General features: G+C 45.8%; 1 protein-coding gene across 2 annotated transcripts in view; it reads right to left on the bottom strand.

Annotated features, from left to right (window-relative positions):
* BLK (BLK proto-oncogene, Src family tyrosine kinase) overlaps positions 1-22,434 on the bottom strand; it is a 46,714-nt gene that overhangs the window by 5,030 nt on the left and 19,250 nt on the right. For both annotated transcript variants that reach the window (XM_074536495.1, XM_005495419.4), the window contains exons 3-11: positions 21,061-21,109; positions 14,266-14,359; positions 13,175-13,273; positions 12,054-12,157; positions 5,754-5,903; positions 4,980-5,132; positions 3,946-4,125; positions 3,363-3,439; positions 116-266 (exon numbers count right to left, since the gene is read on the bottom strand). In XM_074536495.1, coding sequence (XP_074392596.1) covers positions 116-266; positions 3,363-3,439; positions 3,946-4,125; positions 4,980-5,132; positions 5,754-5,903; positions 12,054-12,157; positions 13,175-13,273; positions 14,266-14,359; positions 21,061-21,109 — 1,057 coding nt within the window. The remainder of the gene's footprint in view (positions 1-115; positions 267-3,362; positions 3,440-3,945; positions 4,126-4,979; positions 5,133-5,753; positions 5,904-12,053; positions 12,158-13,174; positions 13,274-14,265; positions 14,360-21,060; positions 21,110-22,434) is intronic.

Here is a 22,434-nt window from a genome sequence, read left to right as displayed (position 1 = left end):
CTTGGGGCTGGGAAAAAGAGACTTTCCAACACCTTGAGGTCATCTTGACACCAGAGACCCCTTCAGCAGGAGGGTGGGAGATGAGGGCAGTGCTGGGAAGGACACCCACACCCACCTTCCTGTGCCAGGTACTCGTTCTCGATGAGCCTGGCCAGGCCAAAATCGGCGATTTTGCAGCACAGCGTCTCTGACACGAGGATGTTGGCGGCCCTCAGGTCCCGGTGGATGAAGTTCATGCGCTCAATGTAGGCCATGCCCTCTGCCACCTGGGTGGGGAGGAAGAGCACACCTTCATCATCACCTCCCCATGGCATCTTGGGTGGTTTTTTACCCACTTTTGCAAAGCACAGGATTTTTACAGAGTTGCTGTTGTCTCTCCGTGAGCATGGATGTGCCTACGTTGCTGATGGATGGATGGATGGATGGATGGATGGATGGATGGATGGACAGACAGGTGGATCAGCAGACAGGTAAATAAATAGATATTGCACTCATACAGATGCAGACATTCAGCTTTACCATCCTGAGCAGCCAAGTGAAGCAGAACAGAAGCACCACCCTCTGTTTTGCCCTGAGTTGTGTCTGCAGCAAGAGCTGAAACCACATCACTAGATTCCCAGTTTCTGCCACAAGTCTCTCCTCTCCAGTGGGCATTTTAGTCATAAACATTCCATTAAATATGTGAATTAAGAAAAGGAAAGAAACCCACAAAAAAAAAAACAAACTAGCAAATCACAGAATTATAGAATGGTTGGAAGGGACCTTAGGACCTTAAAGATCCTCTCATTCCAACCTCCTGCTATGGGCAGGGACAGTTTCCACTATCCCAGGTTGCTCCAAGCCCCATCCAACCTGGCCTTGGACACTTCCAGGGATCCAGGGACAGCCACAGCTTCTCAGGGCACCCTGTGCCAGGGCCTCCCCACCCTCACGGAGAAGAATTTATTCCTAAAATCTAATTGAGGCACCTGGTGTGTGATGAGCCTCCATCAATGACAGAAGCAACATTTCATTGATGAGTGCTGGGGGTTGAAAAGGGAGATTGATAGAAGACAGAGATTGCCAGGTTGAGTCTCAGATTTGGATTGGCATTTATTGGGAAGGTGAGTGGACGTGTGCAGCCCCTGCCAGCAAGGGGTAGCAACCATTAAAGCTTTAAAGTGCCTGTGGGTGAGGGCAGAGCAATTTTCCACTCCATGCAGATTCACATGAGCCTCTGCACTCACATGTGGTTTCAAACAGGATACTCACACATATTTTCCAATGCTGCATTTCTAACCTGTGTCAACACCCCTCTAGTGCAAGGGCTGATTTCTGCAGTGGAAAATGGAAGAATTGATGTAATTTCCTGTCCTGATGTTAATGAGATAGGACCTGGTGCTCAGCCCGTTCCAGCCCAGAGTGTTTTCAAGCATTTACCCTCAAGACTGACCACAGGATTGAGTGTATCAGCCCAGACTGTTCTAATTTTAACTCACACGGATGTCATTGGATCAAAAATTGCGCTCGAGAGGGTTGGGTGCCTGCTGGGCTGTGATGTCACCCCAACACCACAGATAAGCAGATTGCAAAACAGCTCAGCAGACTGCCCTTTCCTCCTGCTGCTCCTCCCAGAGACACCCAGGGGATGTCAGAGCCCCTGCTCTGGGGAGAAGGTGCTGGGCTGGGAGAGGGAAGGATTGAAAGTTGTTCTTCCAGCTGATGCCAATGCCTCAGGGATGGGTAAAATCCTTCCTGCCCCATGCTGAGGGTGACCTCTGTGGGTTTTGCATGATTGGGGTGTGGGAGTTTGGTCTGTGTTCAATTATCCTGGTCCTGCTGGGTGGTGAAATTTGCCCAGAGAAGCTGTGGCTGCCCCACCACCCCTGGAAGTGCCCAAGGCCAGGATGGACAGGGCTTGGAGCAACCTGGGATGGTGGGAGATGTCCCTGCCCATGGCAAGGCATTGGAATGAGATTATTTCTCAGGTCTTTCCAACCCAACCCATTCCATGATTCCATAATTCTGTAACATTGACCAAAATCTTTGCTCTGAGTCACCCAGAGATTGCTCTGGTCCTGCACGGAAATGCACCTTGCCAATTTCTGGAGAATGCTCCCACTAACCCCAAGGGCTCTGTACTATTGATTAATAGAAATAAGGAATTAATTAATTAAGGAATTAATTAATTCCTTATCCTCAGGAATTTAATACAAACCACAGGCTGTAATTTTCAAGAGAGGGAATAAACAATGAAAGATGGAGGGAGGGAAGTGGAGATTTCAGGAGAGGAGGAAAGGAGGGAAGTAATTAAGTCAAATATCCTAAACAGGGACCGTGCATTTGTCTCTATAACATCTCACAGACAACAATAATGGAGCTGCAGTTGTGGAAAGTTTATCAGTAGTGAAGAGGGAAGAAACAGAAAGAGGTTCTTCTGCACCCCTATGGAAAATTCAATGTAAAAATGACAGAAGGTGGCACTGCTTTAAAGCATTTAAATCTTTTCATTCTGGTTAAAGCAAGAATTAAAGTATTTCAATATAATAAACCATCCCCCCAAATATTAAGATTTTCCAGTTGTCAATTTATTAAAAAGCAACTCTGTATGAGGGTTGGTACCAGCAAACTTTGCGCATTGTTTCCTCAAATCCACTTTGACAAAAGAAGATGAGTGATTTAATGGATAAATCCCATATTCAGCCTGATGTTTCAGGGTAATTTTTTTGGCCAATATTTCCAAATTAGCCTGACTCTGCTCTGGATGAGCCAAATTCTGTCAACAGCCGTCTGGGACTAAAGAGCAGTGATTTAGCCATTCTCATTCTTCATGTGGTTTCCCTAATTTTGTCCTATTTGTGTTTAGAGGCACTTCTGGACTAAAATTTCAAGCTGCTGCTACAGTTATGAGGATTTGCAGCCTGGGGATGCTTAAAGGCTAAAAGTTTGTTTTCCTGAAGAGCAATATTCCCAGAACTGAGGATCAGAACATCCTTTATGCCTCATCCTCAGAAGGACAGAACTGCTGCTCCTACATTGGAAGCCTCTTTGTTGAGCTTTTTCTCCTTTTTTAGTAAAAAGAAAAAGAATTTTTTTTCCTACTCAGCAAAGAAGGAAAGCAAAATAAATAAAATTAGACCAAAAAAATTCAACCACCCCCCAACTCCAGATCTCTAGCCCTGCACTAAGCCATCAGAGTGTTGCCCTAAGGACAGAACTGATATGCACATGGACAGAGAAGGATGAGGAGAATCCCTAAGAGAGCACACCAGGAGGAGCTGTTCTTCTCCAGGAAATCTTTGCTCTGATTGACTGCAGACTTGCAAAAATTTCACTGAGTTATAACAAATCTTGGATCCTTTTCCCACTCACTGTGCGCTGACCTGAGCAGAGATATCAATGAGTTTGGGGAGATTCAGTTGGCTTCCTTCTTCTGTCTTCAGGAAATCCAGCAGACACCCTGCAGCAGAGGAGAGGAGAGACTGCTGTCACTCTTCTGAATAATCTATAAATTTGTTTTCCCTGGTGCTTCTCTGAATATATGCAACAAATCTGCCTCCATGCTAAGGGAAATCTGAGCAGCCAGAGTGGGTGTCCACTGGAGTATCTTTTATTAGGAAAGCTCCCAAACAGCCCAAATTCCCCTCTGTTTTGCACAGATCTGTTGCAAACTGCTGGGCATTCATAGTTTAAACTGTTCTAAACAAGAGGAGCAAAAGAAAGGACAATTTCACCAGGAAGGTAATAAAAATCTGAAACAAACTTCCGGTGAGAACAGTGGGGAGGAGAACTTTAAACACACTTCAAATGGAGAATCACCAAAGATTTTTCATCAAACTTCTGGGTCACTTTCTTGCAGATTTGGTACAACCCCTCCTGCCCACCCTCATTCTGCATGGGAGCACTGTCCAGATCACCAAAGTGGTTGTGCAGAAGCCCAGCACAGAGCTCCAGGAAGGTTTTTACCATTGGCCATGTACTCTGTCACGATGTAGATGGGCTGCTTGGTGACCACGGCATAGAGCCGGACCAGCTTGTTGTGCTGCAGCTTCTTCATCAGGTTTGCCTCTGCCAGGAAGGCATCAGGGTCCATGCTGCCCTCCTTCATGGTCTTCACAGCCACCTTGACGTTGTTCTTGTAGTAGCCTGCAGGGAGATGGTGGTGTTTTGAGGAATTTTGGGCTCCCAGCAGGCTCATGTGGGGTTGTGTGATAAGGAGAGCTCATGGACCAGAAAACCAAGGAACAGCTTGAATCCCTCATAAAGGAATAAGTGGTAAAATCCCAGTGCCAGCAGGTGTGAGGGGAGAAGGGACACTCATGTCACAGCTGTCACCCATGAGGCTGCATCAGGGATGGTCCCTGCAGTGAGCCCATCCTCACACAGCCCTCCCAGACCCTTTCTGGGTGAAATTGTCTCACCAGCTGGGCTCTCAAATCATCCAAATGCAGCCAAAAAGGCAGGACTGAGCAGTCAGCACATGAGCTCAGCCTGGTCATGTCCACAATCTCCATTTCCAAGGCAACCAGCAACCACAAAGAGGGCGGCAAAGGAAGCTGAGCTCCCCCCACTTCCTCTCCTGCTGATTAGCAGTAGGCAGGAGGGCATCAGGGACGGAGATCTGGGCTAAAAAGTGGAACAGGGAGGCAGAAAAAGTGGGAAAATGTTACCCAGGTACCCTACTGGGTATAGTGACTTAGGATCACTGGCATCACTACAGTTGTGCCCAGGATTCCCAGGAAGAATGAGGGCATATCCCAAGAGATGAGTAAATAGAGATTTCAACACCCATCTCCTGTGAAACCCTTGCTCAACCCCTGCTCTCTACAAATATGAGCTGTCCAGTCCTTCCCAGGGATCCTGTGTGTGTGTCCGTAAATATTTGTTTGTCCTTAAGGATCCCCACTCCCGGAATAATCTTGCCTTAGGGAAATAAAAGGGTTTTCCATCTCCTCTCTTTATGTCTTTTTTTTTCCTGGAATGGAAGGGACTCCACTTACCCATCCACACTTCCCCAAACTGCCCACTGCCCAGCTTCTTGACCAGCTTCAGGGCCTCCCGAGGGATCTCCCACTCGTCCTGGGCCCAGGGTCTCTGGGGAACCAGGGATGTGCAGGGAGCTGTGAGGCGCTGGCACAGCCCATCCCCTTTCTCTGCAGGAGGAAAAAGCACAGGAGAGTTCAGTCGGATGGCAGAGAAAACTTCCTCCTCCATCCAGGAGAAATCAGCCCATGGAAACCTCAAAAACCACTCAGGGAAGTGGTGGAGCCCCCAGCCCTGGAGAGGTTTAAAGGTTGTGTGGATGTGACACCTGGGGATGTGGGTTAGTGGTGGCCTTGGCAGTTCAGGGGGAATGGTTGGATTCAGTGGTCTTAGAGGGCTTTTCCAATGTTTATAATTCTATGATTTCACAAAAAGCTTCAGGCACAGGGATCAAGGCACCCAGAATGGCCCCACAATCAAAGAGGAAAACTCAAAGGGAGCCATAGAGGAGCAAATTATCCTGCCCAGTTATCCCAAACCCTGCTTCCTATGCATCCCTCCTGCATTTCCTAGCAACATTCCCGTCTTTCCTTTCCTGATGGGAGACACTACCTGACTTCAGGGCTGGGGGCAGAGCTCACCCTTGCAATTCCCTAAGATGGAAACCAGGACATGGGTTCTGATTGTAGGATCACACCTGCCCCGTGAGCAGCTGTGGTATCTCCCAAACCTTTCCTCCCTCTGTCCCCTCCTCCAGGACACAAATCCATGAGGGAAGGCAGAGAACTCACGGCTGTAATGATGGATGAGCTCGGGCAGGCTGGAGAAAGTCATCCTGGGGGAGATGTAGTACCCCCCTCCATCCAGGGAGCGGATCCTGTAGTGTTTGATGATGTCTCCGTGGGCAGAGTTGCTGTCCCTCACAGACAGGGAATAGGCATCTGCAGAAGAGGCAGAAGGAGGTGTGAAAACAAACTGCACCCCAGCCAGGGACCTGTTGCCTCCTCTTTCCACCAACAGCTCCAAACCAGCCCTGGTTGGTGCCTTTCCAGGGCAAGTCCCCCAGAATTTACAGCTTTTCTCTCTCCAAGGCAAGGGGACAGGATAAAAGTTCATCAAAGCTGAACTGATCCAGTCCAGGCTTCCTGGAGTAACACCTGCCTGTGCTGTGTCCAACAGCCCCATGGAAGCCTGTGGGGACCAGCAGAACCTCTGCAGGGAGAGCAGTTCCCCAGGTCAGGATGGCCTTTCCACAGCTCCATGTTCCCATCTGAGCTCTGCCAGCCTCAGCATCATGAAATCAGAATAGGTTGGGTTGGAAAGGAACTTAAATTTCATCCATTTCATCCATTTCCATCCCCTGCCATGGGCAGGGACACCTTCCACCATTCCAGGTTCTCCCAAGCCCTGTCCAGCCTGAACTTAGACACTTCCAGGTACCCAGAAGCATCCACAGCCAGGGCCTCACCACCCTCACAGGGAAAAATTTCTTCCTAACATCCAATTTAAACCTGCCCTCTTTCCATTTAAAGCCATTTAAAGCCATTTTCCATCTGGATTAAGCATTATTAAACCTTGTGCCAAGGTCAGTGGTTCAGCTGGGAAGGGAGAACAGGAGGTGGGTTCAGGAGAATTGTCTTGTTCAGCCACAAACTTGTGACCAGATCTAGGGATTTCCAACTGGAATCTTGTCCCTTTTGGGCTTCAAGGGAGCTGCTCAGCCATCCACCCCTCCAACCTGCTGTTCCCTCCATGAGAATCTAAACCAGGGATGGTTTTCAGTGCACAAAAGCATCACTAGATGTTGCTGCAGAGCAGAACTCCCAGCCTGTGTCAGTGTGGTTCAATGCAGCTTAGCAGTGGGTTTTCTCCCCCTTTGTCTGGATTGTATTTCTGGAGTGAGTTGTTACAGGCCTGCTGGGCTGTTCTAAGTCTAATATGTCACCTGGGCTGATAAACTGCCCATTTTTTATGCTTTTTTTAATGAAAAGGCAAGGCTATGCATGTTTAAAAGGGATCTGTTCATGCAGGATCATAAAAAGAAGCAACAGCAAGTCTGAAACCCTAATCCTGTGTGTGAGGGGAAAGTTTATTAACATAAAATCCTCACTGGCTGCTGTTTCTCCATCCCAGCAGTTTTCCCTACGCTGTGCCTGAAAACCATTCGCATTTATAAAAAGCAGCAAAAAAACACCCACCTCTGTGGATATTTGCTCTGTTGGAGTGATCATAAATCTTTACAAGCAGAGTTTGGAAGAGTCTAAAATTTTCCCAAGTGCCAGCAATCATTTTGAGGGGACTCCCTTCCTACAGAGACCAGATCTGGTGGTGTAAAATCAATGGAAAAACCTGGTGGTTTAAATGCAGAGCCAGAGAACCTGAAATTTGATGTGGTGGTCTCCTCAGCAGAGAAAACTCTTCTGATTCCCTTTCCTTCACCATGAACATCAGGCAGAAGACAAATTAAGAAGCCTTTTTGATTTGATCAGTCCTGCAGCTGAACAACTGAGAAACAGCCCTGAAACATCTTCAGTGGGCAATAAAACCTCGAGGGAAAGGCAAAGAAATGGCTCTGCTGGCTCCTCTGTGGCCCTAAGTTGCAAAATAATGATAATAAACATCAAGGCCCAAGGCTGGACTTGATAATATTAAGAGATCTTTTTTAACCTAAATGATTCTGTGATTCTGTGAAGAATAATATGACATTGATGACAACACAACATTATTATTATTATTATTATTATTATTATTATTATTATTATTATTATTATTATTACTATTACTATTACTATTACTATTACTATTACTATTACTATTACTATTATTACTATTATTATTTCTATTATTTCTGTTATTTCTGTTATTATTTCTATTATTATAATTATTACTATTGCTATTATTTCTATTATTACTATTATTATTAACTGTTATTATCTTCCATTATTGCTGTGGAGGGTGATGATGTTGTTTTAGTTTCAAAGAGACTTAAATACGACCCATGCCAAGCTGCAGCCCAGGAAAGTTGGGCTCATGTGGCACAAGACCAGGAGGGTGCTTGGTGTGCTTGGGACACAGCTTAAGGTGTCTGTGGGATTTTTACAGGGTGAGGTTCTGCTCAAGGAAGGAGCCAAACGTGGTGTGAAGGCAACTGCACTGAGGCCAAATGTTTCTGCAGAAGGAAATCCAGGAATTGATGACAAAACACCTCTGCAAGGGGGTGTCTGGGGGCTGAGAGTCAGCAGGGAAAGGAGACCTGCCCTGTTTGCCAGTGGCTGCACCCAAAATTCTCTTCTCCCACAGGATCTCCTTTCCAGGCGCCACCAACCCTTTAAACTCTCCTACATTTTTCAAACAGTCAGGGCCAATCTCTCAGCTGCCAGAGTCAATTCTTACCCTGTCATTAAGCTAATGACTGCATCTCAGGCCCAGCCACAGTTTAATTTGCTTCAGGGAACATGGTGGAGCTTCCCTTTCCTTCTCCATGGCCAGATACTGTTCCCTTGGGAGCTGCTGTGCAGAGGAAGGCACTGAAGGGAAAGATTCAATTCTTCCTTCACGGAATCACAGAATGGTTTGGGTTGGAAGGGTCCTTAAAACTCATCTTGTTCCATGCACAGAGACACCTTCCACTACACCAGATGGCTCCAAGCCCCATCCAACCTGGTCCCTGCTCCCAGTGACAGCAGAAAATGGAAATCATTGACTCCTTATTCCCTCTGATGATGTCCAGGATGGCCAAAAGAGTCCAGAGTATCAGAATCAAAGAATCATAGAATGGTTTGGGTTGGAAGGGTCCTTAAAACTCATCTTGTTCCGCCTCCTGCCATGGACAGAGACACCTTCCACTAAACCAGGCTGCTCCAAGCCCCATCCAACCTGGTCCCTGCTCCCAGTGACAGCAGAAAATTGACTCCTAATTCCCTCTGATGATATCCAAGATAGCCAAAAGGAGCTCTTGCTCCTCAGCCTCAAGGGACATTCACCTGTTCTGCATCCTGGCACAGACCTGGGCTGGTAAAGAGTCCAGAGTACAAAATTTATGGAACGATTTCTTCATCAAAAAGTTGGTCAGCCCTGGCACAGCTGCACAGGGCAGAGATGGAGCCCCCTTCACTGTAAGAGTTTAAAAGCCACGTAGATATGGCACTTGGGGACATGTGTTTAGCCCTTTTCCTGCTCCTACAGCTCTTAGCTTCCCCTCAAATCCTTCCCAAGAGAAGGGCAGGAGCTGAGCTGGATGCAGGGGCTGAGCTGGATGCAGAGGTTGAGCTCAGTGAGGTCCCTCCTGCTGGGAGCAGAGATGCAGGAATGCTGCTGGGAGCCAGGAGCCCGTGGCTCAGCACAGCTGGGGGAATGTGCTCCTGCAGCTTTTGGAATGATTGGTACTTCAGGGGGACTTTGTTTATTTGCAGCAGCTTTGTCAAGGACAGTGCTCTGCCAAAGATTTCACTGTTTCCCACACTGTCCCCATCTTCCCAGGATGCTGAATTTGCCTTTTGGGGACTTTGAGAAAGGTTGGCTCTGAAGATTTGCAGAATTTCTGCATTTCAAACCATGAGGAAAATGAGATTCAGTTCAGGATGGGCTGGGAATAGGTGCTCCCTACTCAGGGTGCAGAACCCATCCCACTGTGCCTGAGACACCCCAGTAAGAGGCAATCACCTCCCAGTTTAAGTCACTAATGGGATTGAGCTCAGCACAGCGGCCAAAATTTGTCCCTGATGGTCAAATTTTGCTGGTGATGTGCCAAGTGAATGAAAACACACATCATGGGGATGGGAAACCAGGAAAAAACAGTGGGGCTGCAAGGGCAGGGTTAATTCCATGGCACATCTCTTGAGGGGCCACAGGGTGGTTTACATCAAGGAATTCAGCTTCATGGCACATTTGGAGATGCCTGGTTTTGTCTTTTCCCTTTCTCTTTAGAGAGGAGGAAGCTGTGGCTGAGATGGATCAAATGTGGTCATTCAGGCAGCCCAAAGCACAGGGTGCTCAGGCAGCAGTTGGATGATTCGGCGGATGAGGTGTTTGAAGGAATAGTACCCATATTTTACACTAAATATCAGAAAAGGCACAGGGCAGAGACACATCTGAGTATTTGGGACTCACATGGGGCTTCCATGGAATGGAACCCACATGTGTTAATGCAGAATATTTCACACCTCATTCTTCTTGACAGCAGAGGCAGGGCATTGAGGATCTGGTGATTTCTCCTTGGATTTCAGGACCCCACCACCTCTGCTCAACCCCTGTGTGACCAAGACCCACTCACACTCCAGATAATTGCAGAAGTTGGGGACAATTGTCCTGAACAAGTGTAGGGAAAGGTCTGATCCTGTGCAAGTGTGGCACCTAGAGATGCCACCAAGACCAGGATCATGTGTGGACAGAGCTTCAGATACAGAATTCCAGTGTTTGCTTTGGGGTGCTCCCTGCCCTTCCTGATGTAATGAACATCCCAAATATCCCAACAAACAAGGGAGAGTGGGAATGGGATAAACAGAAGAGCAGAACATGGTTCTAAGTCCAAGCCTGATTACTGCAAAAGCACCACAAAAGTAGGAGGGAAACTGATATACAACAGAAAAAGTGACTTATAAAGTGAAATGCTTAGAAACAAATATCTGAAATGTTTCCTGAGCTGAATGTTCCCTAAAAATTCTGGAAGCTGCAAATCCTTATGGATAGCAGCCCTCCTGCTTAGCATCAGCTCAGCAGAGATGTGTGGAGGTGAGGTCAGGCATGGGGCAGAGGGGGAAATTCAAAGTAGGATGTCACAGTCTGACACAGCCCCACTGCCTGGGGGCTGAGGGAGACAGCTACAGGAGGATGAGATTCCAGCTGCTGCATCCAGACCCTGGCACTGTTTAATTTTCTGGCAATGGTGGAAGGAGCATCTTCATGGTGGAAGGAACAGATGCTACCTTGGAGACTTCCCTTGTGAATAGGAGAAAAAAGAGAGACAAGGAAGGAAGAAGGAGATGCTACAGTAGGCAAGGGCCATTTGTAGGATGGAGAAACCAGACTGTTCCCTCTCTTGTTGTTTGGCCTGGGCCTTTGGAAGTATTTGGGAAACAAGTCAAGGAAAAGAAGGTTCCATATGGTTTCAGATGGATGCTCCAACTCTCTACTGATCAAGTCACAGTTGGACACCACAATCTTAGAGGTTTTCCAACCTAAACAATTCCTTGATTCTATTGGGAGGACACAAAGCACCTTTTCCCACATGTTAAGGAAAGACTCCTGCATCCACTTGAAAGGAAAAGGACCAAATGACAGCAAGACTGAAACTCTTTCCTGACCTACTCCATGGATCTGGTTCAGAGCAGAACCATGGGACCATCATGAACCTCTCTGTGCTGTAAACACACATGATGGCCCAGAGGAAGCAAGGAGAAAAAAGTAGGAAAGAAACAATAAGGAATTCCCATGGGAAAATCTAAACTAACTTCCAGAGTCTATGAATTAATACCATGGAACAAATAAATTGAAATTACATGGTTTTCTATTATGGTTAATAACCATATCCACTGTCCAAGAGGAGTTGGAGCATTCTCTGGCTTTTCCATCCTCACTGAATAATTTCTTCAAAACTCAGATGTTTATATGGAAGTAAAGTGGATGAAATCCATCTATCCTGCTCCAGTCACTCTCCTTCCAAAAGTTCTGTTTTGTATGAATTCTCCTTGCTGCAGACAATCAGGAAAAACATGTTTTCCCTAGGAAAATTACTTTTTTCCAAACTGTGCAACTTTCTGTTGCAAACAGGAGAAATATTCCTTCTAGAGTGTGTAGAAATATCTTAAAAAAAAAAAAAAAAAGAGAGAGAGAGACATTTCCTTGGGAAGAACAGGAAAAGAAAACCCCTAAACTATTTTGGAAAATCTGCTTATTTGTGTTCCCATGTCTCTGCCATGAACTGTGGTGGAAGAGCCACTCTTACCACAACCAGAACAGCACAAATGAGTACATCATGAGCAAATCTTTGCCCTCCAAACCCCCATCTCACTCCTAGAGCCCCTAGAAAACTCCTAGAAGGTTTTCCAAGACTGGACAACAACGGGGAATTACCTTTGCTCCATGGATCTCACCTTTGGTGGTTTCACTCTCCCTGACAAGGAAAGAGCCAACTTTGTTCCCAGAAGACAACAGCAGCCGTTCAGCATCTTTTCTGCTCAGAGTTCTAAAATACCACCTGGGAGACAGAAAAGGCAAAGGCATGGCTTGAAAAGGAAAAACTCTTAAAAATAGAATTCTTTCCAGTTAGTTATTTTTTAAAAAATTAATCATTACAGTGTGAAACTGAGGGTTGTTTTTATTAGCAAGTAGTTTTTTATCTGCTGGAAAGTGGCAGTAATAGACTGTTTTGGGTAGATTAATACCAGATTTGGATCATTTTGGGCTTGTTTCACAGCCTGGAAATTCAGTGTGGGGAGTAGATGGGATGTACAGTATTCCATACAAAGAACTTTTATGTCTCAGCCACATTTCTGTGCCCTGCTGAATATTTGCTAAACTCAATGATGGTTGGGTCCCTCCAAGAAGAGATTGCAGGCAGGACTGATCATTTAGAGCTGAATGCCTTAGAGGAGGAGAACTCATGGAAAAAAATTCTCCTTTTGTTTGTATTACAGGCAAAATAAACTCTTTGGAGTCCAGTCTTTCATTCAATTTTCTTTGCAGGAGGCTGCATCTGGGCTCATGTAAAAAACAACACTGTGGGTCGGGGCGCTGGCACTCAGTTTTCTTGTTTAGTTGTTGGTCTGGCCCCTGGCAGATCCAAGACCTGGGTCAGTGCATCCCATCCAGAGATTCCCAGTTTACATATGGGTACTTTTTTGGAAGGTGAGAGATTTAAAGGCATTTTTGTGGGTGGACTGGCCCAGTGAGACCAGAGGATGGTTGCTGGCACTGCCACCATAACCTTTCTGTTTTCCTCCCCACCAAATCCTTGTTTTCCACAGTGGGTGCAATCAATGGGACAAGAAACTTTGCCCACTTTCCCCATAACAACCTTATCTTCCCTTTCCACAACAATATGATGATTAAAAGCTTGTCCTGAGCTTTTGGGCAGCATTGTTTGGGATGAGGAAAGACCTCCTGCCATCCAGCCCAGCAATGACATCTTCCTGCCATCAATAAACCTCCTCCTGGAGCTCATTGAAATCCAGGGCACAGCCTGTGTTGGCCTCTAAAAAGCTTTCCCACTTACTTTTCCTCTTCCAAACTGTCCACTTGTGCCACGAAGTTGCTGGGGATGTATCCTTTCCTCCCAGTGCTGAGGGACTTTGCCAGCCACCAGTCCCCCTCTCTGCAAAGGGAGAAGAGGAGAAGGTGTGAGTGCTCACAGGAGGTTTTGTGACAAGCTGAGGCTGTGGGGATGTGGATGGTGGGGTTTGAGCACTGCAGATGGGCCAGGACTCCACAATCCACTCTGCAGCTCCCTCTGGGTTCCCAAGCACCAAAACCAGGTTGGTAGCTGTTGGTGTTTCAGGGACTTGCGGAGGTGACAATCTCTTTCCATGAATGTGGAGCAACCACAGACCCAAACCTTTGCCACACACCTCGAGTGATCACAGGGTTTATTTTGTCTCCTTAACAGGGCATTGGAGTTCTTTCTGCTCCTTCCTCTGTGTTCCAGACACCCCACCTTGCTGTCCCTGACTGAGCCACCAGCTGTGACCCAAAGCCGTCCCCATACAGGGAGTTCTCCACCTCCTTGTCCCACAGGTCCCAGCCCACAGCATGTGGATGTGAAATGTCACCTCTGGAGGCCACCTCAAACATCCAGCAGTCAAGGATGGAGCAGCCCTCCAAGGCCTGGGGGCCCCAAGCTCACCTCTGCCCTGTTATGGACTGGGCCTCTTCTGTGGTAAGTTTGAGAAGTTGAAATGAAACCCCACAAGTGTCTGGCTCAGTTCTGTCCTTTCCTCTGACTACACCCAACCCACATCCTTTGCAGAAGCAGAATCAGCACAAACACAGGACAGGACCTGTTTTTTCTTCTTGTTGTTCTTTTTTTTATTGTTGTTGTTGTTATTTATGCTATTTCTGCACCCCCAGGCAGTGACAGCAAAGAGGGTCCCAGTACCACCCAGGCAGGGACAGTCCCCAGCCCCAGAGTATCTGTGACCCATGGAAATGTCACCCTGCAGAGAGAAGAGGGTACCCACAGCCACGCTCTGGAGCACAGCCAAGGCACAGGATCAGCTCTGGTCAGCTGCAAAGTGGTGGCTGACCCCAAGGTCTCCCCTTTCCCAGCCTCCCCGTGCTCATCTTTGAACTTCCTCCTAGGTCACTTACTTGGAGAGGACCTGGAGTTTCTCCCCTTTGACCAGCTCCAGGTCACGGTCACTTGAGGCAGGGAAATCGTACAGTGCAACCACAAACAAGTGATCTGAAAGAAGAATTAACTCCTTTGCATCCAGACTGTTCTTTGAGTGGCTTGATGCACACCTGGGTGTATGGTGGGGCATTTCAGCCCCTAAACATGGGGCTCTGTCATCCTCCCACCCCCAAATCCAACCTTTCCACCAACCCAGCTTTCCTGGTCACCACAAGCTCTGCTCAGGGATTAACACTGATTCAACAAAGCATTTCCTGTGTATGTATTTTTAAAACACTGCAGAACCACCCCCCAGTCCACAAAACCCAGAGTGTCAACAAAAAAAGGGGTTTGTGTGGAATTGGAAGGGTCATAAATAACCAGTCAGAGTTCAGCCTGAGTTTTACACAGTGCTAAATGAAAACTGCAACATTTCCCATGGTGGCTGTGGAATTTGACTCAAAATGATGTGGGGTTTTTTTGATTTAAAAAAGTACAAAGTCATTGCAGTTTCTGTTATTTGAGGCTGTTTCTAGAGTTTAGCTCTCCTTGTGCTCGTGGTCTGTGGCCTGTGCTTTGGTATCTTGTCGTCCCTCCCTTTTGAACAGTTTTTCTTGCAGTGAATGAATCACAGAATGGTTCGGGTTGAAAAAGACCTTAAAGCTCATCCAGTTCCATTCCCTGCCATGGGCAGGGACACCTTCCACTGTCCCAGATTACTCCAAGCCCCATCCAGCCTGGCCTTGGACACTTCCAGGGATCCAGGGGCAGCCACAGCTTCTCTGGGCACCCTGTGCCAGGGCCTCACCTCCCTCACAGGGAACAGTTCCTTCCTCACATCTAACCCAAACCTGAGCTGTGCCAGTTTAAAACAGTTTTTAGAAGCTACCCCTTGTCCTGTCACTTTCTGCCCATATAAAAAATCCCTCTCTCTCATTTTTATGAGTCCACATGATGCTCTGGCCCAGCCCAGGCTGATCCCTGTGGGCCGGAGCTGAATCTCTTGGTTTGCAAACCCCGGAGGTGCCGGGGCTGCTCTCGGGGAAGCACTGCAACCTCTCCCCTGTGCTCTGCATGCTCGCAGCTGCTGAAGCAGAAAAGAACAGCTATTCTGGGGCAAATCAAAGTTTATAAAAAGAGTCAGCGCATGCGCAGGATCACAGAAATCAAACCATAACACCGTGGTGGAAAAGGAAAAGAAAGGAGAAGGAGGAGAGAAGGAGAAGGAGAAGGAGAAGGAGAAGGAGAAGGAGAAGGAGAAGGAGAAGGAGAAGGAGAAGGAGAAGGAGAAGGAGAAGGAGGAGAAAAACAGAACAAAAAAAAATTAAAGAAAAAAAAAGAAAAAGAAAAATTTAAAGAAGAAAAACTTGAAGAAAAAAATTAAATAAAAATTTAAAGAAAAAGAAAAAAAGAACATTTTAAAGAAAAAAATTAAAGAAAAAAAATTTAGAGAAAAATTTAAGAAAAATCTAAGAAAAGAAGAAAAAGAAAAGGAAAAAGAAAAAGATTAATGAAAAACAAAAATTTAAAACCAAAAATTTAAAGAAAAAGAAAAATTTAAAGAAAAAGAAAAATTTAAAGAAAAAGAAAAAGAAAAAGAAAAAGAAAAAGAAAAAGAAAAAGAAAAAGAAAAAGAGAAAAAGAAAAATTTAAAGAAAAAGAAAAAGAAAAAGAAAAAGAAAAAGAAAAAGAAAAAGAAAAAGAGAAAAAGAAAAATTTAAAGAAAAAGAAAAAGAGAAAAAGAAAAATTTAAAGAAAAAGAAAAAGAAAAGGAAAAAGAAAAAGAAAAAGAAAAAGAAAAAGAAAAAGAAAAAGAAAAAGAAAAAGAAAAAGAAAAAGAAAAAGAAAAAGAAAAAGAAAAAGAAAAAGAAAAAGAAAAAGAAAAAGAAAAAGAAAAAGAAAAAGAAAAAGAAAAGGAAAAAGATAAGAAAAAGAAAAAGAAAAAGAAAAAGAAAAAGAAAAAGAAAAAGAAAAAGAAAAAGAAAAAGAAAAAGAAAAAGAAAAAGAAAAAAACATTTAACTGTGCTGCAGGAAGGCTTCAGCTTGTGCTCAGCCTAATTAATGCACTGAGACCGATGGACAGCCTATTATTAGCATTTTTCAAAACAGCCTGTCAAGCCACTGTCTTTGGGTGACCTTTTCAAATAATGCCACCAGCAAGAGAGCCAGACTGGCCCTTTGTCACTGCGAGATAACCGTGTCTCTGGGGTGACTTGGGGTTTGTGTCTGTGCGAGGCTGGCTGCTGCTCCGATGGCAATTTGTTAGGGAGGAGAAAGGGTCAGCGAGGGAGGAAAGGCAGCTTTGGAAAGCAGAGCCCTTCAGGCTTTTGAGAAGGAAACCGGAGATCCATGAGAGGTTCCAGCAGAGGCTCTCTCCCAGGATGGGAAAAGGATGATCAGTCACGGGGGAGAATGCTTTGAAGTCTGAAAATAGCTGGCACGGTTGGGGGCTTCCCCTTGAGGCAGCTCGAATTAGCAATGCACCCAAACTCTGTCTGCCTCCTTGAGAAAGTTGTTATCACACATCTGCTCAGACATGAAAGGGTTTGGGGCATGAGGTGTCCACAGCCAGCCTGCCATCCACACACACACACCCTCCTGGTCCTCTTGAAAGGGGAATAATGCTGTGATCACACTCGTGCTCAGAAAAATAGGAGCAAATGTGTAAATATATTCAAGCCCAGGGTGGCTGTGCACTCCAGAAAATGAAAATGGAGTTTTGATCTCGAAGCAACTGACATAAGTGAAAATAAACGAAATTAAAAAGAGAGAATGCAGCAAGGACAAAAAGGGTTTTGTATGCTGAAAAAATACTTTATCACTTCTTATCCCACAACAGGCACACTGAAATGAGCCAGAAGAAAAGCTCTCTCTGCCCGAGCTAGCAGGAGCTGCCATCTCATGATGAAAGAGGGGGCTCTTCCTGTCCCTGAGTCCATCACCCCATGAGAAACACATGAATTACACTGCCTTGGACCAGTTTGATCCACTCAGGCCATGAGAGGCTCGCTGGGGCTGTGAGGAGCTCTCAGATAAAGCTGCCAGCCCCAGGACTTTCATTGGGAGCCAAACACGTCCTGGCTCAGAGCTGCTGTCAGCAAAGTCTGATACCAGCAGGGTTTGCAGACGCTCAGTGCCAGTTTGGTGGCTCAAGAGGAATGATTCAACCAGTCCACCCACTGCTGGCTTGTCCTCAATGGAAGGTCTTTGCAACCACCTCATGGCCACAAAGCAGGGCTCAGACTGTGCCAGGGTGTCCCAGAGGATCATCCATTGGTTTAGGGCCATTTTGGGATGGTCATGGTGTGAGTGACAATTTGCAGGACAGGCTGGCCAGCTGGGTGCACTAAGCTGTGGGTTACTGCTACTGGAAATATGCTCATTTTTCTGTTTAAGGCTGGCATGGGCTGGTTGGAATCACTGAATCCTGAACTTGGAAAAGATCTCTAAAGTCATCAAGTCCAACCATTTAATCCAGCACTGCCAACCTCAAAGCAGGGCTCAGACTGTGCCAGGGTGTCCCAGAGGATCATCCATTGGTTTAGGGCCATTTTGGGATGGTCATGGTGTGAGTGACAATTTGCAGGACAGGCTGGCCAGCTGGGTGCATTGAGCTATGGATTACTGCTGCTGGAAATGAGCTCATTTTTCTGTTTAAGGCTGGCATGGGCTGGTTGGAATCACTGAATCCTAAACTTGGAAAAGATCTGTAAAGTCATCAAGTTCAACCATTTAATGCAGCACTGCCAAGGCAACCCCTAAACCATGTCCCCAAGTGCCACATTCTTGTGGCTTTTAAATCCCTCCAGGGATGGTGATTCCATTGCCTGGGCAGCCTGATCTGAAGATTGGTAACACTTTTTGTGAATTTTTTTTTCCTAATATCCAATTTAACCCTCCCTTGGTACAACTCAAAGCCACCTCCTCTTGTCCTTTCATTTTTTACCAGAGAGAAGAGCCCAACCCCTACCTGGCTACAATTTGTTTTCAGGGAGTTGTGCAGAGCCAGAAGGTCCCCATGAGTCTCCTTTTCTCCAGGCTGAGCCCCCCAGTTCCCTCATCCTTTTCTCCTCAGATGGATCAAGGCAAACATTTTGATTAGAAGTTTTTTAATTTCCAACTGAAAACTCAGCCCTTTTTTCAGTAGAAACAACCCTTCCTTCTCCCACCTCAGCTCAAACTCACGTTTCTGACAGCATTCCTTTCAAACTCAAATCCACATTCAAGTAATAACAACAAAAACAACCAAAAATTTGGGCATTAACTTTGAGATGCCACAGAAGACCTCGAGCTCCAGACCATGCTAAACTTCCACACCCTGAAACTCAGTCCTGTTCATATTTTGGTCAGCAAGAAGCAAGTGAAGAGGTGGAAGAAGTGGTGGTTCCTTGCCAGAAGAAATGACCTTGCAGAGACTTCGTCTCCTCATGATGTTGCAGGTTATTAAAATGCCTGAGGACAAGCACCCAAACCCACCAGCCCTTTCCATCAGTGGGATTTAAATCCAGCTGTGAGCAGCTGGCAGGGCAAGGACAGGGGTTATTCTACCTACTTTTTGTGTCTTATCCATCCAATGCAAGCAAGCAGCAGCCCTGCCCTGGAACTCTTGGATTTGGGGCCCACCATGAGCCAGGACTTTGCAGTGCTGAGGGCTTTGGGGACTCAGAATTAAAATTTTGACTCTACAGAGACTTAAAATCAGCCTTTAAAACTTTGTGGTTGCTCAGGGAATGGTGTTAAAATGAATGGGAGACTCACACCATGGGAGAATCACCTGAAATGAAAAAAGGATTGGTGCTGCCGCATGCACCACATTGAATCCAGAGTTCTGAACCCCTTGCCTGCCTTTGTGTTATTTCCATGAGGATAAATAATGTCAGGAGGAATTAGTTTGTTTGGTTTTTTTTTAATAAACAAATTAATGATTTCATAGACAGAGGTGTGAAAGCTGGAAAGTGTGAGACAATTTCAACAACTCCAAATCAGAAAAAAAAAAAAAAAAACAACAAAGAAAAATCGTTCAAAACTCAAGGAGAGCAAAACCAAAAAACCCACAAAAATTACAAAAAAAGGAAAAGAAAGGACTGATTTTACATTATGTGCCACACTTCCATAGCCAATAATTTTCCCTGATTGAATTTAAAGTGCTCCCACAGGATTTAATTCATGTCTCTGAATTTTTTTTTTTTTTTAATATTATGTGATTGCCTGGATTTTGAACTTTCTCTTTTGATTCACTTGAATTGCTGTCACTTAGGAGAAGATCTCTGGTATCTTAAATATCTGGCTTGGTTCTTATCAGCCTGTTTTGCCACACAGGGCACAGTCAGATGTAGCATCATTTCAGGAAACTCAAACACTGGCAGAGAAAAATAGGAAGTTTTCCAGACTGTCAGTGTGAATATTCTTCCAGAACTGGAACTGAATCTAATGAACAAAATTAGTTTTGAGAGCTGAAAATGGCTAATATTGTGCTTAATCCATTTTCTAGCATCTTTCAACTTCTGCCTTTGGGCACGAAGGAGAAGTAAAATCCGCCTCCTTGATCACAATTTCTGCTCTGACTCTGACCAGAGTGGAAAAAACCTTGTGATAAAAATCCTGTGATAAAAACCCTGTGAAAAAAACTCTGATAAAAATTCTGTGACAAACCAGCGGTCCCTGCTCAGCTGGGGAGGTGGGAGAGCACGGCCACTTGGAAACGTGCCATGAAAACAATTCTGCAAAAGAAAACAGTTTCTGGAAAAATGGCATTTCCATGAAAACGCACCCCAGATCACGTGGTTGAAGATATTCACCTCCCACAGATTTGATATCCATAAAAAAAGCCAAATTTGAAGGATATTTTGATGTTGCAGGAGTTCCTGTGCTTGGCCCATGGTGGGGACCCTCCATCACCATCCATAAGACCTAAGAAGACCTAACACTGGCATTCCATCCATCCCATTTATTCATCATCCCCCTTTTCTCTTCCCTCACACCATCTCCCCTAATCCTACCCTTTCATCCACGTGCAGAACTTTCATGTTTTGCTAACTGCCCTCTTCTGTTTTCTCGATTTCCCTCCCCTTCCAAGCTTCCTCTATTTCTCCCCCTCTTCTAATTATCTCTCCCTCTGTCCTTAATCTGCAGAATTTCTTTGACAAAAACACACATAAGCTGCTGCTGGAGGCTGGGCAGAGGGTGCTGAGGGCTCCCTGCTAAAAGGCAATAATCTCCAAACACCATCTGTGACCCACAGATAATTGCAGAGGTGGATGAAGCCAACAGCCCATCTCCAGGCAGGGGCTCTGTGTATCCTTATTTTATCCTCTTCCCTTTCTTCTCCTTCTCTTTGTAGCCTCTCTGGGCTCTCTGATGCCTGCTATTTCCTCTGAAATGTTTAGCTGGCTGGATGAAGCATCCATGACTTGTCACACTGCAGACAGGGCAGAGGAATCTTGCGCAGCTCCAGGCTCAGATCTGCCTTTGCTCCAGCAATCATGGAATCACAGGTTTGGAACAGACCTTAAAGATCACCTGGCTTCCAAAGGAGAGGGAGTGCTTTTCCCTCTGGATTTCTTTGATGAGCAAGGAGAAAATTGGCAGCTGCAAGGACTTAGTGATGTAAACTGAGTTTTCTGAGCCACTCTGATATAAAAAGAATCAGCCTGGCACGGCTGCAAATACAGAAACCACACGCCTGTGATGTGATGGCTCATCCTCAAACCCTGACATTTGGGGACCACCACCCTGCAAAACCCCACGGGGAGGCAAAGAAAACAGAGCCTTACCTTGTGCAGAGGCTTGGTTTAGATGAGGGCTGTTGATAACTTGTCTCCCCTGTAATAGAAATAGAAAGGAAAAAGGAGATATTTATCACTTTGCTGTGTCTCAGGAAGAACTGATTTCAGCTTCACAGACAAGTGGGAGTCTGGTCCAGAGACCACTGCAGCCCCTGTGCCTGGCTCCACAGCTGTGATGGCTTTAGCACATTTTGCCATGAGGTGTTCACAGCTGTCTTCACAGAAAAGCTGCAATAAGCCTTGGCTTCCCTCTGAGTTAAAGCAGAAATCTGCTGCCCCCTCACTTGGAGCCTGCTCCATCCAACCCCTGTCCACTGATGCCAGATTTAGGATCAGTGAGGGGTGAGAGATGAATGGTGCAATTGAGAAATGGCAATTGCAGAGTTGTTTGAAGCAGAAAACCAGAGATACTGTCTGCCATAATTGTTGTATGATATCCTTTGCTCAAGATTACATTAAAAAACCAGAGGCAGTGACTGCAACAGCTAATTAATCAGAGAACTGTAGAAATCATGGAATATTCGATGGTCCTTGTGGATATCCACTCAGGATATTCTATGATCCAATAATTCTATGATTCCTGAGATGGAAGGGGCCCACAAGGATCTTTAATCCAGCACCCCAACCATTCCACCCTATGCCTTGGAACATTATCCAAATGCTCCTGGAGTTCTGGCAGCCTTGGGAGATTCCCTGGGGAGCCTGCTCAGTGCCCAGCACCCTCTGGGGAGGAACCTTTTCCCAGTATCCAATTGGGAAAATTTCCCAATTTGGGAATTAGTCCCAAATCCCAATTGGGACTAAATCTCCTGTGACACAGCTCCAGCTGTTCCCTTAGGTCCTCTCACTGGTCACAGACAGCAGAGATTGCAGCTACCCCTCCACTATCCCTCAGGAGCAAATTGCAGACTGTGAAATTAAATAGCAACAAGTTGCTGCAGCTCATCTGGGCACAATTTTAAAATGCTTACTTTGCTCCTGGTTTGGTTTGGCCCTGCTGCTGGAACTGGCAAATTGTAGATCATAGATCACTCACAAGTGAGCTGGGATGGAACCACCTTGTTTTGGGGGATAACTGCTTGAAATTGGCCTTCACCCACCTCACAGTGCCTATTGTGGGGTGTTTGACCACACTGGGTATTTTTATACACGTGCAAAAGTGGTGAAATACAGACAAAGAACTAAAAACACCTCGTGTTTTCTGCCTGCACCATTCTTTCACCCCAGCTCAGCAGCAGTGTGGGGTGGGAGAGCTGCTCATCTGCTGCCATTTCTCATTTAAGTGGAAGAAATTTGGATTTCCCCTGACATGTGAGAGCTGAGTGCCTGTGGCAAAAAATAACGAATGGCAGAAGGTGGCCA

The sequence above is a fragment of the Zonotrichia albicollis genome, chromosome 3 (assembly GCF_047830755.1).
Source record: "Zonotrichia albicollis isolate bZonAlb1 chromosome 3, bZonAlb1.hap1, whole genome shotgun sequence".
Classification (NCBI taxonomy): domain Eukaryota; kingdom Metazoa; phylum Chordata; class Aves; order Passeriformes; family Passerellidae; genus Zonotrichia; species Zonotrichia albicollis.
This window is presented reverse-complemented; position numbering and strand designations above follow the sequence as displayed.